This window comes from Polyodon spathula, chromosome 5, assembly GCF_017654505.1.
Source record: "Polyodon spathula isolate WHYD16114869_AA chromosome 5, ASM1765450v1, whole genome shotgun sequence".
In the NCBI taxonomy this organism is placed as follows: domain Eukaryota; kingdom Metazoa; phylum Chordata; class Actinopteri; order Acipenseriformes; family Polyodontidae; genus Polyodon; species Polyodon spathula.
This window is the reverse complement of record NC_054538.1, coordinates 26,839,849-26,858,261: the sequence shown is the minus strand read 5'-3', so window position 1 is coordinate 26,858,261 and position 18,413 is coordinate 26,839,849. Positions and strand designations below refer to the sequence as shown.

At 34.8% G+C, this 18,413-nt stretch overlaps 2 protein-coding genes across 3 annotated transcripts; one reads left to right on the top strand and one right to left on the bottom strand.

Annotated features, from left to right (window-relative positions):
- Window positions 1–1,084: 1,084 nt before the first annotated feature.
- Window positions 1,085–13,325, top strand: LOC121315768 (adipocyte plasma membrane-associated protein-like). Of its 2 annotated transcripts, XM_041250154.1 has the most exons (10): window positions 1,085–1,149; window positions 2,797–2,886; window positions 4,404–4,520; window positions 5,294–5,409; window positions 5,802–5,894; window positions 7,072–7,188; window positions 9,031–9,205; window positions 11,673–11,807; window positions 11,934–12,126; window positions 13,013–13,325. In XM_041250154.1, the coding sequence occupies exons 1-10, from the start codon at window positions 1,136–1,138 to the stop codon at window positions 13,220–13,222; spliced, it is 1,260 nt and encodes a 419-aa protein (XP_041106088.1). In that variant the 5' UTR covers window positions 1,085–1,135; the 3' UTR covers window positions 13,223–13,325. The 2 variants fall into 2 exon arrangements, with proteins under 2 accessions (XP_041106088.1, XP_041106089.1); XM_041250155.1 differs by lacking the exons at window positions 1,085–1,149; window positions 2,797–2,886 and adding an exon at window positions 3,325–3,350.
- An 81-nt stretch (window positions 13,326–13,406) lies between these two features.
- LOC121315770 (cystatin-F-like) lies at window positions 13,407–17,517 on the bottom strand. The gene is made up of 4 exons (XM_041250156.1): window positions 17,331–17,517; window positions 16,066–16,241; window positions 14,864–14,980; window positions 13,407–14,295 (listed from the first exon to the last, which is right to left on the bottom strand). Exons 1-4 carry the CDS (start codon window positions 17,389–17,391, stop codon window positions 14,218–14,220), a joined length of 432 nt encoding a protein of 143 aa, XP_041106090.1. The 5' UTR covers window positions 17,392–17,517; the 3' UTR covers window positions 13,407–14,217.
- Window positions 17,518–18,413: the final 896 nt, after the last annotated feature.

The following is an 18,413-nucleotide window of genomic DNA, read 5'->3' as shown; positions in this document are numbered from 1 at the left end:
TATTCCCCTTTTTCAGAATCTGTTGGGCTTTTATCCCCACAATTGGAGGTATCAGGTTTTCTGATTTGTTTATAGTCTGAAAAATGAATTGAACGTTTATTCTGTTAAATGTACTACTGTCCTGTAAACAGCTCCAATCAAACAGCACAGATTGAAATCACAGTATGCACTCTAACTCTATTGCCTGAACAAACAGAGTAAACTATACCATGAATGTGATCGCAAAGTAATAATTATATTCCTGTGGTATTTAGTTTATCAGTTAAAACCAAAAACCAGAAACCTTATTTACATACCTATTTATATTGAAAATTATTATAAAATTAAAGCTACTCTAAAGAAAATGGTTACTTATAAGAGCATTGAAGCAACCTTGTTATATTCTCGTATTGAATAACATATATATATATATATAAATATATATATATATATATATATCTATATTATATATATATATTATTGGGATATATATATATATATAATATATATTATATATATATTATATAGATATAATATATATATATATATATATCGCTACAATATCAGTCAAATTACATGACAAGTATTTGGACATTGGGATTGATGAATAAATGCATAATGACTGTGAATGGTGCATATTATTGCCCATTATAGTTGGGGTGTCACTGCAACTTGAGGTGCTCATAAAACATGTTGCATATACAGCATATGAAAATAGCACAAGTGCACATGGTCCATGCTTTCTAAAGTGTTATAATGTTGGAAACAAGACTTTGTTCGGTCTCTTTGGAAGTTATCTGAGAACTGGATAAATGCAGAATCAGAATTCAGATAAAAGGCAAGCATTTGTAAAATTGTTTTACTGTAGATAGTTGTTGGTTTTTCTAAGTGTGTGTGTGTGTGTGTGTGTATATATATATATATATATATATATATATATATATATAAATATATTTTTAAAAAATTTTTCAACAATGTTGTTACGTTAAAGCTTATCGAATGAGTACTCGGGGTTATTAGTACCAACAAAAGGTTTTGAACCGACGTCGGAGCAGCCTCCAGCTTGTGACACATCATGAACTGAGTCATGACAGGGGACTGTGGTTCATTAAATCAGTGTGTATACAGTATCCTGAGACAGAAGAGACCCACGGCAATGCACTGTCAAAGGTAAGACCATGAACTAAAATGTAAAATGTTAAGGACAGCTCCTGAAAATATAAGGTCAGCATATAGGAACCATATTGATAGTGTAGTACAGTAGTACATAAAAGAGCCACCTAGTGGACTGTGTAAATTTTACAATTCTTGTGCGCAACAGTTTCAACATGTCATGCTGAATATAATTACAGCTTCGATGTTCCATATTGCGTACTATATACTACTTTACCATGAGCTTAAATTAAATTTTAATCAAACTTACCTGCGTTAAAAATTAGTTTAAGGTAAAATACTTTTAAAAAGTCTCTTAACATGGTTTAGCAATTTTGAATTTGTGTTGTATTTTTTTCTTCATTTAGTTGTGGTGTTGTAATGATCTTTTCATATTAACCAGATTATATTTTGCAGTATTTCTCAAATTGAAGTAATGTACAGTGTGCCATCAGTACTGCAGCTCTGGGCATTGCATGTCCCATTTTTATATGTCTTTCTGTTTTCCTTTACTATTGCATTACCTCAGGTTTACTGACTCAGTTGTTTGAGCAATTTCCAACAGTTATTAGTCAAGAGGACATGTGTTTAGTTCTGAGTGTAATAAATGGCAAAGTGAGTGCATGGGGTTTTGCAATGTGATCTGAGCAACTGTCAGCACTGATCGCCAGCTGGTATTGACAGTACTCTGAGTGTGAACTTCACCACTTGAAAAGTAAAACTGTTCATTACCACAAAGATAAGTGTAAAAGCCTAGTTATTATCGACAGATTATGGGAACAGGTTAAATCACAAGTGTGGCCAGCATTGATATAAATGCTGAAAGAAAGAAAGAAATAATTTAAAACCAGAAGACGGTGTTTTGTTTATTTTGTTCAACTGATTTATTTGTTAACAATAAGTGAAAAAGCACTGAAATTAACAACTTGCAATCTTAATGTAGGGAATTATGTATTGTTTTGAATATATAATATATAGCTAAATAGGATGTATCAGATGTAAACTAAGTTCAGGCTCTGCTTTGCACAGTATACAATATTATATCGGTTACATATATGTAGTTTTTTAAGCTGTACGTGGCATATCAAGAGTGGCGAGTGGGCAGTGTGATAAGGTCAGCAAAGTGTTTAACAAACTAAATCAGTGTAATATCAAATATCAAAAATCATTACCATTAAGGTAAGAACCAACATATAATGCAAGTATTTTAGGAAAAGATGCAACGTGGCAAATATTATCATTATGTGTTTTTTTTTTTTTTCAAAGTTATTTTTGGACGAATAGAGCTAAAACCAAAGTACTGCATTTAAAGCCAGAGTATAGACAAACATTTTGTGAAGAGTAGCAAACAGTCATCCCGTCAAAATAAGTTTTGCTTTTAAAATAATAGGAACAACTAAGAATTAAATGAAAGCAGTCGAAACGTCTCCATAGATTTATCAGGTTTAGGTGCAACGGGTTAAATGAAGTGGGTGGTGTTTAATAGTACCGTGTGCTTAAAAGCTGAGTGACACTTCACTGACGTCATCGTCCTGCGCCTCGCTCGTGTTGAGGTTTTGTAGTCTGCAGACAGTGCTGCAGAGTAGGGGTGCATTGGGAACAAGAAAGTACTGCATTTGTTTTGTCTGTACAAATAGTACCAATACAGATTTAATAATATTTCAGGATGAATGAGACAGATGGGTTGCGGTATCGAAGGTTGAACAGACCTACGATAATAACTGACGAGTCACATGCACCTGAAAACAAGAACAGGTACTGGTAACCAAGGCTTGAGCTGCAACACAGTTTGTTTATTTTTTCTCTACAATGTCTTACTAGTAACTAATTTGTTTTTCTTATTAAATCTATGTGCTTTAAATTGATATACAGGTTCAACGCTTATTTGAATTGTAAGAGGGGGGTGGTTGTCTGTTTACATGTAATCTGGATTTCTGTTGCCCCAAGTGGAGCAAGGCGGTGAAGTGCAGATTAGATAAAGGGTCAGTGCTTTCAAGGTCAAATGTGAATATGCATTTTGCTTTTAACGCCTACACAAGTTAACATCTTGCTTTTCATGCGTAGCACTTGTCTGTTTAAACACTACAATTTACTATAGACGCTATGATTTGTTATCGTCTTAAAACATTGCACCAGCCAGTAAATAGCAAACCAGGAAAGTACTGCAATGGAAAGATATAGCTATTAACTACAACATGAAAAATCGAAATGATCTCAATGTGAGTACAAATTTTATAGAACAACATCAACTACACTCTAAACCTAAAACAAATTAGGCATGTTTATTTTATTAAGAGTTTATTTTATTTACATTTATTTATTTAAACTGTTATACCAAAATAAACAATACAAGACATCACAATACTGGCACAAATTAAGTGCCATTAAATTAGAAGCACTTTACATCTTTATGAATTAATTACAAAGTAATTAGGAGGGGGAACACTTAAGGAGACCTTAGCAAACATCACCAGTAATAAGGGCTTTTTACACACTGAGGTGATGCATACTTACAGGGTTCTAGTTGAACTCGTCGACTTGTCTTTGGCCAGCCCTGCTTATTTCTTTTGTGTTAACTTAGTTTCACACAAGATTGCAACATTATCTGTAATGTCTACCAAGAAATGTGACCATGGTTCCTGGAGCTGAAACAAGAGAAAAGTACACAGTTGAAATCAGAAATGGAAGGCTTTATTTTCTTTTTTTTTTTAGAACTACCTGTGTAATTATTTCTAGTCAGTTAATATTTGCATTTCATTTTATTGTAATATAAGGAGTTTACTGTATCATATGATATCTTGTTGACATTGGCACCATAAACTTTGAAGGCAGTTACTGTAAATTTCAGTGTTCAAAGTTCAGTATATAAACATGCAGAAAATAGGTGGCATTCCTGAACAAATACAAAGACACAAATGATTGACTTGTGAAAACCTGAGAGATGTTTCGTATTATGAATATATTTGTAATGGTCAACAAAAAAATACAATTTTTCAAGAGGTAAAAATGACACCCTTTATTCACCATGCTTGCCTGTGTTTTACCTTGATCACTGTGCTTTACAACACTTTGAACAATTTTACCACTGCTTGCCATAGTCAACTTTTACAAGGGGACGTAAATCAAAACGCTACCGCTTGAAAGAAACTGGGCCATGCTTAAAGTTGCTTGTCCGTTCTGTTTTGATAGTAATTATGCTTGAGAATTCAAGGTTATGAATAAATGAGTGGTCATTACTTCCTGCATAAAGCATGCATTCTAATATTTTCCAGTTCCTACAGTGGGAAGGTTTTTCGTGTGACGCTTGTGATGCTGGCGGTCACTTTGCTGGTTCCACTGATTGGTGCAATAGTTCTCTTGGAGTCTCCAATAGAGCCTCAGTATTTAAGGTGAGTGTAGTGTGCGAAGTTCTGAAGATACCATTTGCTGAAGCATTTATTATTTTGACCAGTATACTATATGGGGATATTCTTTTGAGCTTTGTTGTAATTGAAAGGTTGATTTCATGTTGAAAAAAAATAATAAAATAAACTAAACCAGCATAACAGCATAATTATGTCTAGGTAATTGCCTTTAACTGGGATTTGGGGTTTTGTGTTCTAACCTTTTGAATGGAATATCATGGCACTATGAGTGACTCATTGAGTATGTGATTTTAATCAAAACTGCAAATTGGGGAGGGTGGATGGGTAGTTCAGTCTCTATGTCAAGCCTAAGCTTTGCATTAATGAGGGACCACAGAACAGCTGATTTAATGCTAACTTTTAGGGTGTTTTTTTTACTTGGACTGGAGCCCAGTAATGTTGCAGTGTTTAGTGCACCCCGTAGTGGTAAATTACAGGCTAATTCAGCTTGTAGCCAAGTGGGTTATTAGAGTATTATGTTCTTATATGTAATTCATTTTTTGATCAAAAGTAAAAGTTTTGTTCCACCAACTCTTTCATTTGTGAAATTCTGTGTGACCCCCCCCCCCCTGGTCAACACAGTATGTACATTAACATTTCTTTTGACTAAACAAAGCCTAGTCCTGAAATCTCTTATTTCTCAACTGGTTGCAAAAGTCCCACAACTCTGCCAGGGGTGTTATGTTACCCAATGCTCTGGTGTTTTGCCACTTATCTGATTTTTTTTTTTTTTTTTTTTTTTTTTTATATGATTTCAGCTTTCCAGAACCTCCTCTTATGTCTGGGGCTTTGGAGCCAAACTTTAAACTGAGACAGGCAGAGAGGTTATTTGAAGGCCAACTTATTGGGCCAGAGTCTATGGCAAATATTGGAGGTAAAATAATTTAAAGGGTGTTTTATGAAAGTTTTTCAAAACATGTCGAAGTTGTATTAGGCTTTTGCTATTTAAACTTCATCTGGCTTTTGACTGTTGTAACATCAAAATTTGCTTTACTATGAAAAGCCATGATGCTTGATTCTGCCATCTAGTGAAAGCTGAGAAGTACACTAGACATAGTGGGGTCTATTGATAATGAAAAAAAAAAAAAAAAAAAAAAATATGGGTTAAACTGCCCACGTACCTACAATTCTGTTTTCCATCCTATGGGTGCAGCTCCCACTTGATTAAGAAACAGATTGCCTTTCCACTGCCTGCTGTTTTTGCACCGTTTTCAACATATTGCATTTGCAGTCTTGACAAACCATTGTTTTTGGTCTTGTCTGCAGGTGTATTGTATACCGGAACAGCAGATGGGAAAATTGTAAAAATAGAAGATGGTAAAATGCATACCCTGGCAACATTAGGAAGACCTCCCTGTGGTAAGAAAGCTATGAACAGTACTGTGTAATATTGATCTACTGCTGTAAATTGTTGATAGCACACAACATAGGTGCATTACATCAGTTTTAGAGCATCAATTACATTACACCAGTTTAAGGTAAGAGTTTACTTCATACCTTAACAGACAGTATGGTCCAGTGGTTAAAGTCCATGGGCTTGTAACCAGAAGGTTACCAGTCCAAATCCCACCTCTGCCATTGACTGACTCACTGCGTGACCCAGAGCAAGTCACTTAACCTTCTTGTGCTCCACCCTGTGGATGAGATGTTAATGTCCTATTCTAAGTGACGCAATGACACAGTTCACAGCCTACCTCTGTAAAGAGCTTTGTTGTGGTGGTCCACTATGAAAGGTGCTGTATAAAAATTGTTATTGTTATCTTAATGTTTTTTTGAAAGGAGACAAAAAATGCAAAACTAAAATCACCTATAACTATAAAACACACAATAGTGCTACATTTTGAAATTCTAAAATACACTCAATAAATGACAAATGTATTCAACGAGTAGTTATTTTTTTTCCAATGTCTTCAAGATGTATTTAGTTCAATTCACATTTCTAAACTAGAACCAGACAACAAAGTGGTATTTTGTGGAACCCAGTTAAGTGATCTGGAATTAGTTCTATTTGTCTCCATTGCTAGCAAAACTGGTTTGAATTCAAACTCTTGTAATCCCCAGTTAGGGCTACGAGCTGGCAGAACTCTCTTCAAATCACTATAATTAGTGCTGCCAGATTGGCAGTTTCCAACCAAATTTGAGGTTCTTGTTTAATTGTGAAATAAGTTATTTTTTTTATTTGTCATCAATTTAAGAACTGTATCAGTACAAAAATGGAATTAGAATGTATTACATTTATTTTATGCCGACAGATACATTTGGAATACAATTTTTTTATTTTTTTTTAATGGACCTTTCTAATCTTATAAGAAACAAGTAAAACAGATTAATACTTTTTTTAAATATAATATTATTAAACTTTGCTATTTATTTAAAATAAATATATACCACTTAAGCTTTTGTAAAAATATTTAAATCGTAAGTACTGATTTGTGGCTCGTTACTTCAAAAATGACAATTGCAAACAACTCTGTCTGCGCTGACTGTTCTTTAGGAAGTCACAGTGGTAGCATTTTGTTTTCTTCATTCTCCTTAGGGACTCAAAAGGATGAACCAAACTGTGGGCGACCCCTTGGCATTCGAGCCAGTCAAAATAGAACCTTGTTTGTTGCTGATGCCTATCTTGGAATATTTGAAGTTAATCCGTTCACAGGTTGGTGTGGTTTATAGATTGCTTTCTTTAATGCATCTCACTGAGGGAATGTGCTGTTAAAGTGATCCGTGAACAAAATGGTAGACTGTATTGTAACATGCTAAAAATTATAATAAGGTATGTGATTTTGTCACGGCGGTCATGGAAACTGTGAATTTTGACATTTGTTTTCACTCGCCTTGAAAATAGAAAAGGAGCAGTTCACGTCTTTTGAATTTGCTTTCAGTACAAAGTCAAAGCGGTTTGCAAACGTCAAATAATGGTGAATACTTACACAACTATAAAAAAGTGGTGAAATTAAGTTCTAAGCAACTAGCAGAGCAATGGCCCAAACAATTAAATTAATGCAGAAGGAACAGCTTTAAGGACAAACAAACTGAAGCCTTTTGTGTCGAAAATATACCTCTGCATACACTAGATAATGCAACGCCTAAAGGGAGGGCGGTTTACAGTTCTGCAGAAGCATGAACCCCGATTTGCAGCTCTTGCAGTCATTCCCCTGCGGTGCTTAACCTGTCAACAGTATAAATGCAGAACAATCCTTCTAATCTTTTAATGTATGTCTTGTAATACCAAAACCACAACTGTGTTTAAATTGACATTAATGAAAAGGATCTTGTAGAATTATCAATTTACAACCAGAACATGTATTTAAAAAAAAAAAAAAAAAAAAAAAAAAATTCAGTGTTTAGATTATTTTTTTTTACATCGGACACCAAGGTATACATGTTACAATTAAAAGGTAAGCATATTCCTGTTACCGTTGTTATTGTAAAGGTACTGTTAAAAAAAACTCTTTACTTTTGACTAAGTGTGCATTAAAAGAAAACATTAAATGCATGTTAAATACATTATATATGTTTACTTTGCACAAATACTAAAATATTAGCATATTACATGAATAAATATATTTAAGTTCAAATCTTTTTAGCCATGACCATTCTGTGAAGTTGTCTATTTGTAGCAGTCACTGTCGTGATTTTTACATATTTTTACTGTGACAAAATCACATCCCTAATTATAATCAACCAATTGGGCATCTATAAATATGTTATAAAGAATATTAGACATTAAATATACTACTCTACAGCAATATAGTTTTACAAAACCTTATTTTTTTATGTGTATATTTTTTTTATACATGGATCCTTAAACCAAAGTTGGATTTAGTAGTCTAAAACTTAGCCACTTTGACTTGCATAGACATTCCTGTTTTAGAATTATAGTCAAAAAGACCCCTGCTTAATGCTTAATTGTAGACAGAGAAACACTACAATCATGGCATTTTTTGTGTTCGGTTTAAGATTAGAATAATTTACTAATAAAATATAATTCAAATATTTTTTAGTGATATATTCTTTAGCCTTTCCATCTTCATGGCATAGCTTTCCTCTTTGAAAGTTTTCACAGCATTCTAACATTACCCAAAAGTGTGCGCATTTTCCATTATCGCACACCATTAGGCACATCTGAAAATGCATTACATGCAGTTTTTGTTTTTCCTTTTCACCCCTGATTCATCGTTTATCTTTATTCATGAATGACTTGCATGGACACTTTGATCCCAGCAGCACCCACGTGTATGCTGACGACACTGTCTTACACGGTATGCAAAAGTGCTAAATCAGTAGATAAACTCGAAGCATGCCATTTAAACTGGGTTATGTACAGTTGTTTAAACAAAACACGGTCTGGGTCTCTTTTTTTTTTTTTTTTAACGAAAAATAATTATAATTAAAGTGCCAAGTACCTGATCATATAAAGCCACTCACTAGTTGTATTTATTAATTTGTTAAAGCTATATTAATTATGCTTGCTGTTACTCCATCTTCTTTTGTTCAGGTGAAGTGGAAGAGCTGGTGTCTACTCAGAGTCCAGTCAATGGCAAGAGGTTGTCCTTTGTGAATGACCTTGATGTCACACGGGACGGTAGAAAGATCTACTTCACAGACTCCAGCAGTAAATGGCAGAGGAGGGACTACGCTTACCTTTTCATGGAGGGTATTAATGATGGACGGTAATGTTCAGGTCTTCTATTTCTGAGGCTAAAAAGTATTTGCAGCAAAGGGTACAGAGCTAAATATATATATAATTTCCACCCTTTCCTTTTTCATGTGATGTTTGCAAACTTTATGATTGGTTCCGAGTTACAATATTAATAATATTACTTTTTTACTATACAGTAGCTGTCTCAAACTGTCCTTTGAGCTTTCTTGAAGGCCTTGATGTCTGATCATGTGTCCATGATACCTTCTACCAGAAAAATATTTTCAAATGTCATTTGTTTTAATTAGGGCTGCTCCGATTTATTAATAGATGAATCGGACTGATTAATCAACCAAAGAGTTGATTGCAAATTAATTTTTTTGTATAGAAAATAAAATCAACCAGTAGAACTGCATTTTCTCAGCTGCAGTCCAATCATAAGTGAGCAGAGGCGGGACATAAACATTTGAAGGTTAGTAGGTTTAACAAACGGGAGAGTCAAAGATCGGCCCTGGTTTTGCAGCTGTCCAATCATTAGTGAGCAGAGGTGGTACATAAATATGTTAAGTTAGGGTGTAAGCATAGCTAAATTACATGCGATATTGCTTATCATGCAGACAGTTATTGAGAACTTCGAAGTAATATTTAGATTGCTTTTTACAAATCCGTTTTCACGAACTTGCTCATAAAAAATGGAGGTACAGTATACACCAGAAATACCTAAATTGATGAATGCACTAATTCTTCAAATAGAGGAATTATGAGGAATTACTTTCTTTGATTTCAGACTATGACAGCATGTTAAGCAATCACCTGTCAATAGCCAGAATGTCCGTGGGTACCTGTAACAAGATTTCGAATGGCATAACCTCTTCGGTGCTTCAGGTTCTGCTAGATTCAGAAGTACAAGAAGGAAGCCAAGTACGTAGCTTTGTAAACAACTGATGTTACATTTACTGAAATAAAAATAATAATAAAAAGACCAAATTCCCATTGGCTTATTTATTTATTTTGGATTATATAGATTTTTTTTTGTATTACTATGCAGGACAGCTGCTATAATATCGTTACCTTTATTAAAAATGAGCACGGATTAATCTACCGATTTAATCAACTAATGCCCATAAATTAACCGATCAAAAATTCAAATCGATTGACAGCCCTAGTTTTAATACAGTACCACTGATGATGCCAGCAGGGATAAAAAGTCAGTGTCACAATACTTCTCTGGAATCATAAATCAGAGCCACGTGACTAAACAACAAGGCCTCCAAACAAGATTGCAAATAAGTGAAGGGCTTGGGGGTGTGGGGGGAGTTAAAGCTTGTCTTGCTTTTAATCAGTAAAACTGAATTTTTGGTTGCACTAAATATGTTGAAACTGACTTTAAAAAAAACCCACTAAAAAATTAAATGTCAGGTTCAAACATGTACAAACACTACAACTAAATGTTTAGCCATTACCTAACAGTAAAACATAACTTAAGATATAGGCCACTAAATCTATAAAGTACTGTATTCTATTTATAATGTTACATGTAGTTTAATCACAAGTTAGTTCTGACATTGTGTGAGAGGTATGGTTTAATTTACTGCAGTTCTGTACACTTTTTTTTTTTTTTTTTTTTTTAAATGTGAAAGCTAATATCGTGGCTGCCCTGTGCTTGTGCTGGGGATACTTTATTGGTGTTAGTTTGGTTATATTAAAAAAAAAAAAAAAACCTGCTATTTTAGAGCAGTAACACAAACCTCTATCCCTGATCTTATTCTGTGTCAGTGTGTTATCTATCTATCTATCTGTTTATATCTCTCTCTGACCACCTTCCGGCTACTATTCAAGACACACCTCTTCAGACAACACCTGTAAAACTTAACTCTTCCCTTCTGGACAATACAGCACTCTGCCTTTAATGCACTTTAACTTGCACTTATCTGCTTCCTATTTTACTGTATTTAATCCTCCACTTAACCCAATCTGTAGTATTTTGTATTTCACTTGCACTCCTATCTAACCATGATGTAACTATCAGTGCTGTTATCTGCTCTTGAACTGCCCCGATATCAAATCGTCCTGTGTTTTGTATTTACTCTTATTAGTACTGAAGTCATTGTATTTTGTACTGTAATTCTTTATGTATTTTTTGTATATAACTGTAAGTTGCCGTGGGTAAGGGCATCTGCTAAAAAATAAATTTATATATATTAGTGGACCCTAATGGCCAGGCACTTGGTAAGTTCAAGGGGTAGCTCTCTGAAATCTATTCTCAAAGAGGAAATTGGTGGGGATCAGAGTATGCCCACTGACCTTTCAGTTCTCCTGAGCTTAGCAGGAATTGGTGTTGGGGAGAAAATTGGAGGTAAAATAACTGGGCATTCTAAAATGTATATTAAAAAATAATATAAGCAGAAGCACAGTTGAACTTGAAGATCGTTTATTTGCTCCATCAAGAGTTTTAACAGTAAACAAACCTAACATGATTATTTCTTCTTCCTTCTAAGCCTCTTAGAATATGACACCTTAACAAAAGAAGTCACTGTTCTTATGGATGATCTACGATTTCCCAATGGAGTCCAGCTTTCCCCAAATGAGGATTTTGTGCTGGTGGCAGAATTGACCATGGCAAGGATCCGGAGGTACAGTGCTTGTATGCATTTGGTATTTTTCAATGCCAATAAAATTGAATTTCAATGTTGCTGATGCTGTAGTAACACCACATATTCTGATTTATTTTATTGACTTGTTTTGTATTCTTTTGGTAGGTGTTACGTGTCGGGGCTGAATAAAGGCGGTCTTGATTTGTTTGTTGAAAATCTTCCTGGTTTTCCTGACAATATTCGCTCAAGCAGCTCAGGAGGTTACTGGGTTGCAATGTCAGCTGTGCGTCCTAATCCTGGATTTTCCATGCATGATTTCCTATCTCAAAAGCCTTGGATTAAAAAGATTATTTTCAAGGTAAGAAATAAAAGGGATGCATAATTAGAAAAAAAACAAAAAAACAAACAATGTCCAGGTGAGAGAAAATCTATGTTGAATGTTTCATTTGTGAAAAACACAAATTTGTGTCCCACTAGATGGTGCCAAAGAGCAGTAAATGAACGTAAGTAGCAGTAAAACATGATTTATGTGTGAATAGCAAGTGCTACAATAGATGCATAAACATTGTGAATAAGTTCATTTCATAGAAACAGCTTTGCCTATATATATTGGCTAGATTTTCACAGTTACGTTTCTAAAGAAATTAAGCTGCTAAACCAGAAATGAACAGTTACAACAATATAGAGTATGTGCTCATGTGGCTATTCATTAAAGGTATATAAGTTAGTGTCGGTTGAAATTTAAGGAATATTTTAGACCAAAGATTTTAAACAGAAAATAAATAGATATATTTTTCTTAATTCGAATTATTGGTTGCTGTATGATTCAAACTGATGAAGAAACTCAACAAACAAGTATCTTCTGGATATAGCTTGCACCATTCTAAAAAGGGTTGTGGAGAGAATTGCATCAAAACTACCTCAAACTTAGAAACCACAAAATGTTATCAGTTACTCTTGCACAACCTTAAAAGCTATATCGTTAACAGACATTTTCACTCAGCTTGTAATTTAGTTTAATGACTGTGAAACTCCCACATTTGCACATGCTTACTGTATTTGTGACATTGTAGTTTTTCCAGTATGTTATGGTAATTTAAAACAATTAATTCTAAAACTAGTTAATGCTTCGATTATCCAGATAATTCTATAATATAAAAATGTACCTGTGCCATTTAATGCTAACACATGGGATGTTTATAAATCTATTGAATATCTCCTGTTTTACTTATAATTATTTCTAGCTCCTTAGTCAAGAGACACTGATGAAGTTTGTGCCAAAGTACAGTCTTGTGGTGGAGCTGCATGACACTGGCGTTTGTAAGAGAAGCTTCCATGACCCACACGGCGTCGTGGCAACGTACGTCAGTGAAGCCCACGAACAGGATGGGTACCTCTATCTGGGATCCTTCAGATCACCGTTCCTCTGCAGACTTAATCTAAACGAAGTGTGATTCCAGCCTGGGGCCAGAACCAGTTTCTATACAATGTTGCTGTGCATTTTTATTTATTTTATTATTAATTGCACTGAATAAACTTGTTTTTTGTTTCCCCCCATTGAGCATTCCTCATCATTTTTTACCAAAGAGACAGAGTTTCACAGATTCAGTCTGTAAGGGCTTATATTGCTTTTCAACACCCATCTCCTACTCTTGGCTTTTTGCTGTGGAAATCTTTTAATGTTTGCCTGCCCAGAGCACAGATAGACCATTTGTTCTTTAGCCTTTTGACCAAACCAAATGCTGAGCCTATTCCTTCTGGCTGGACAAATGTCCTTTTGTCTTGTATGTGTTCAGCTTTGAAACTGTATTTGAACAGGACTTTTTGCAAATGTAATGAGCTGTCATAATGAGGCAACTGTGTTATTCCCTCGTCTCCTGTTGCTATTTGCCCCTTTGCTGTATGGCACATATACTGTGCATCACCCCTGCCAACATAACTGTCCACATGTCTCTGTAACTAGCCTTTGTATCATCTAATGTTAGACCCATTAATCTGATGTGATGCTTTTTCATTTGGATAAATACTGAGCAATACATTTTAAAGTGTACCTGTAATGAGCTCAAGCTATACTTGACCAATTAGTTAAACCCCCACAGTTCTAATGACAAAACATCAAGTGTAATTGAATTAAATGTATTTTTAGAACAGTGGGAAATGTTTTATTTTATAATAGTCAGATTCACAGACAATGGCTATATATGCACTGTATTTTAGCAACTACAATAGAAAAGTCACTGACATCAGAAAGTAAATATTTGCCAGTAAAATAAAAAAAAAAAAAAAAAAAAAAAAAAAAAGGATGGTTTTGAGTTTTGCGTGGGCAAATGAACAGTGAAAATTGCAAACTACTGAAAGCTAAGTGGTTTACAGTGTCACAGTATTGCTTGTACAAAAAACAGTTTACAAGTGATATTCATGAAGGCAGGCATATCCACAGAGCATCCATTTACTGACAGTTTAGAGCAGTTGTTTTCATCCAGTGCAACCAAGGAATGGAGCAGACCTCAAAATGGCATTTGAATATCTAAATAATCACAATTAAAAAGACAGGGTTATATTGCATTGCAGTTAACTTGCACAAATATGTCTTTATAAGAAGTTGGCCCAGGTTCTCCCTTTCAATTAGAAATGAAAACCTTCCTATCTACAATTCCTACTTTATGTAATTAGGCCTGTATAAAAAGGACCACTGATAACCTCTCCCCCTGAAACAGTTTTTAAACATTTTCACAATTCCCTGTTTTGATGACCTTAGATCAGGGGTAAATGGCCATTAAAAAATAATTGATGTGTATGTATATCTATTTATACATATACCCAAGAGCGTTCAACCAAAACAAACTATGTTGAATTATAAGCCATTACCACAAGGGAGACAGCAACAGCCCCCACCTGAGTTTGAAGACCCAGGTTTAACATTCCTGCTCAGCAAAGTTACCCTCTATTTTAAGCCTACAGTACTTACACAGTTCATGGCCCATAGCTAGAGTTAATAAAGACAGTGTGGCCTAGAGGTCAGAACTGAAGACAGAGTTCCTCGGCCCAGTCACTAACTCCACTTGTCCTCATTGCTGCTGGGATCACTGAAATACCTGCTTTAGTTTCCCATCTGGTTGAAACTGACAGTTTTCCAGGTCAGGGTTTCCTGTTTTGCGACACACGGTGCGTGTGATCTTTACTTCCAGGATGTATTTTATTCCTTTAACAACCTTAAAAAAATAAAAAATACAATACTGTAAATTTTGTAACCATGTTAACATCCTTTCTAAAATATTAATAGTTTTTTGCAGAAAGGCTTACGGGTGACGTCAGACCAGGAAAAGCATGACACAGTACTTGGGTTGAACGTGCTGCTGCATTTTTTTTAATAATAAATAAAAGATTTACACAAGACAAAACACTTTTGAAAGTGAACAGCAAAATAAACAGATACGAACACTGAACACAAAGCAAACAAGTATCGTGCTGGTGTATAATCAGCACGCATAGCAATTAGATTCTTTAAGTCTTTAAATAACTCATGTGGTTTGTGAATAGGGCCCACTGAAATACAAAAGACGACTAGTGGTTAAAAAAAGAATACATATTAAAATTGACCAATGCTGCTTGTGACTCAATGTGACATTGAGTTACCCTGAATCACTCGGTTTCATATTAGAGTTATCTTAACAAATGCGTTTTTTTGTTCTTTAGATTTAGCACAAAGGCCAAACAAGCAGGTTAAACAAAACAGAAAATATGTTTCCAAACTCCAGGGTTTCAGACCAAGCAGCTGGTTTCACTTACGCACACAACTTCAAAACTCCCCTAAAACACCCACAATAATTACATAGATATTGTACTTTACAGACGCACCTCAAAACACATACCTTCACCGACCTAAATTCTACAAATGAAATCTAAAATGCCACCAGTGAACAGCTAGTTTATACACCCATGGCTGGGGGGCTTAACTAATCATTTATTCAACTGACGGCTCCTGCTACATTCCCATGTGTGTTTGTAGGGAGGATTTTAACCCCCCCTGCCACCCAATATTCCACACACACCTACACTAATAACACACATCATACACCCAAACAATAACAAAACAAATAAATCACAAGGGTAGGGTGTACCCCGTCACACATATCAAAAAAGCTTTCCCCCAAATCTGAACCGAATGTATGAATATTCAATACAGATCCAATTACACTATTTATAGTTGTGACTAAATAACCAGAGGAGAAAAAGTCATAATAACCAAAAATGTATTTGTTAATATCAATACTTGCGTGTGTGAATCGATTCGTACCTGAACCTTTGCATCATCAATAGCAGATACTTTGAACAGGAATATGTCATTTGATCTGTTGTTAAATTCATAGGTGGCTGTCTTCGCTGCTGTCTGAACCCCTGTATTGTTTGTACTGATAGGCTTAGCAGCTCCAGGTTTATCAACAATATCAAGCTTGTGCATTTGGAGAAGTACTAAAAAAAAAAAAAAAAAAAAGCAGGAAAATGAGTGTGTCAAGGAAGGACTTTTCCTTTATAACAACACACCGGGGATGCACATCTATAGAGTGGCTGCCTATGTATCTGTTCATACGTGTTTCACACTTTCATTTTTGTTTAGAGAACAATACAAGATGGTTGGAACATTCATTTGCATCGATTCTTGAGGCATGGTTCCTTGCTTATTCATGGGTTATGGCTTGGGATTGGGCGAGTTAATGAAAGCTACACAGTATTTCGGCAATGGGTCAGTTAAATTAAACTTAGCATGTCACAGTATTCACATTTTGCTTATGTGCACAATATATGCAAACTGCTCATCGAATTGTTAGGCGACTTGATACTGTATACAAATGATCTTTCCACATATTTTTATCTCAGATTCTACTGTCTACGAGTATGAGGAGCTAATGAGTACCGGTCCTACTTATGTAGTATTACTGGTAGGTTACACATTGGGAACCTGAATTGGGCCAGACTTTGCTGTTATGATGCACACATTACTTAGTCATATCCATGGATTGAACACTATGTTGTATTAAGTGGACCAGGGAAGGCTGTCTGACCCCTTTTCATCCATTAAAATGTTTAATGGAAGTTTTTTCCACCTTTAGGACACATTCACTGTATGTTATGAGTTATCCAGCTTTTCTTTTGACTGGGCAGGTATTACAGCAGCATGGGTCAGTAATGTTAAACAAGCTTAATGCATTACATGATTGACTTTGTCTCAGTAATCATTGTTCACTAGCAGAGTAGTAATTAATAACAAAACCTGGTCTGAAGCTTATAACAAATAGAAAAACCAAGCAGGAAAACTACAGTTTGTGCAACTCTGCAAAAACTGAAATATAAAACATATACATCCTGCCAGTTAAGATGAAGCTTTTTTCTTTTACGGCCTTCCTTTTATGCATTTTTCCAACATACCAGGCTATTTCCATGGTTTCTGTGCTGTTTCTGAGTAGGCAAAATGCAGTTTCAAATTTACTTACAATCTGTAATGAGTACCAATCAACTAAAACCTTACTTTAAAGAACACAGTTCAAAATAGTTTTCCCTTACCATTGGAAACAGCAGCAGAGCCAAGTGCAATTAAAAGAAGAAGTCTTGTACCAGTCCCCATTCTTGTTGGTGTTCACTGTTCATAAGCACTGCTGGTCAGACCCCTCCATTTCCTGCAATGGAACTGTTGTTACCACACACACTAACACATACACACTTGTGTCTGGTAGCGCATGTGAAATAATATAGCGTGGCTTTGTGAACTATATTTCACCACCTCTTAGTATTTAACTTACAATGTGTAACACTGTGCATGTGGGGTGTGGCAGAGATCGTTAATTAATCTTATTGACCCTGATGAACCATTGGTTCCCTGAAACTGACTTCCCTTGTTTAATTGGTAATTGTTCTATTATACGGTTAAGCAGCTAGCCCAGTGTAGTTTTGTGGATCAGAGTTAAATGTTTACCATTGTATTTTAACAAACAATTGAACAGTTATAATTATGGTTGTTTCTTTTTATGTGGATCAGCAGCTGAGTAATTTAATAAGATTGTAGTCCAGTGGGTGAAATCAGATTTTAATTGACACTTTAGCCTAGTTTAAGAAACAGTGAGAAAGTTATATTTAGTTATTTTAGTATTGAAGGGCATTAGTTTTTTTATTTTCTTATTTTATAAAGGCTTTTTTTTTTTTTTTTTTTTTTAAAAGCAACCTCAAAAAAGTATTTTTAAAAAGTTCTTACACATTTTACAAATAGGACCTAAGAGCAGGTTGTTTTAAGATGGATTATGAGGAAGTTCATTATGTTTTAAAAATATATATATTTTTTAGTTGTTTACTTTTATACTAATAGTGAAAAAAAAAGTAAAAGCTGCTGGGATTTCCTGTAAACAGGAAGGTTGTGTTCCTGCATCAGTGGGGAGCGTGAACAAACATTTTGTTTTCCCTGCCGATGATGTTGAGTGCACAGAAAAATGTATCAAAAAATTATCAACAGATACTGAATAGTCATATTTTAGTATTAAAATGCAATTGGTTGTGCGATAACTTCTGCTTTTTGTGCACACAAAGTACATGTGCTGATAACATTTTGCAGGAAACCTATACAGAGATGTGGGATCATTAGGTGACATCCTTCTG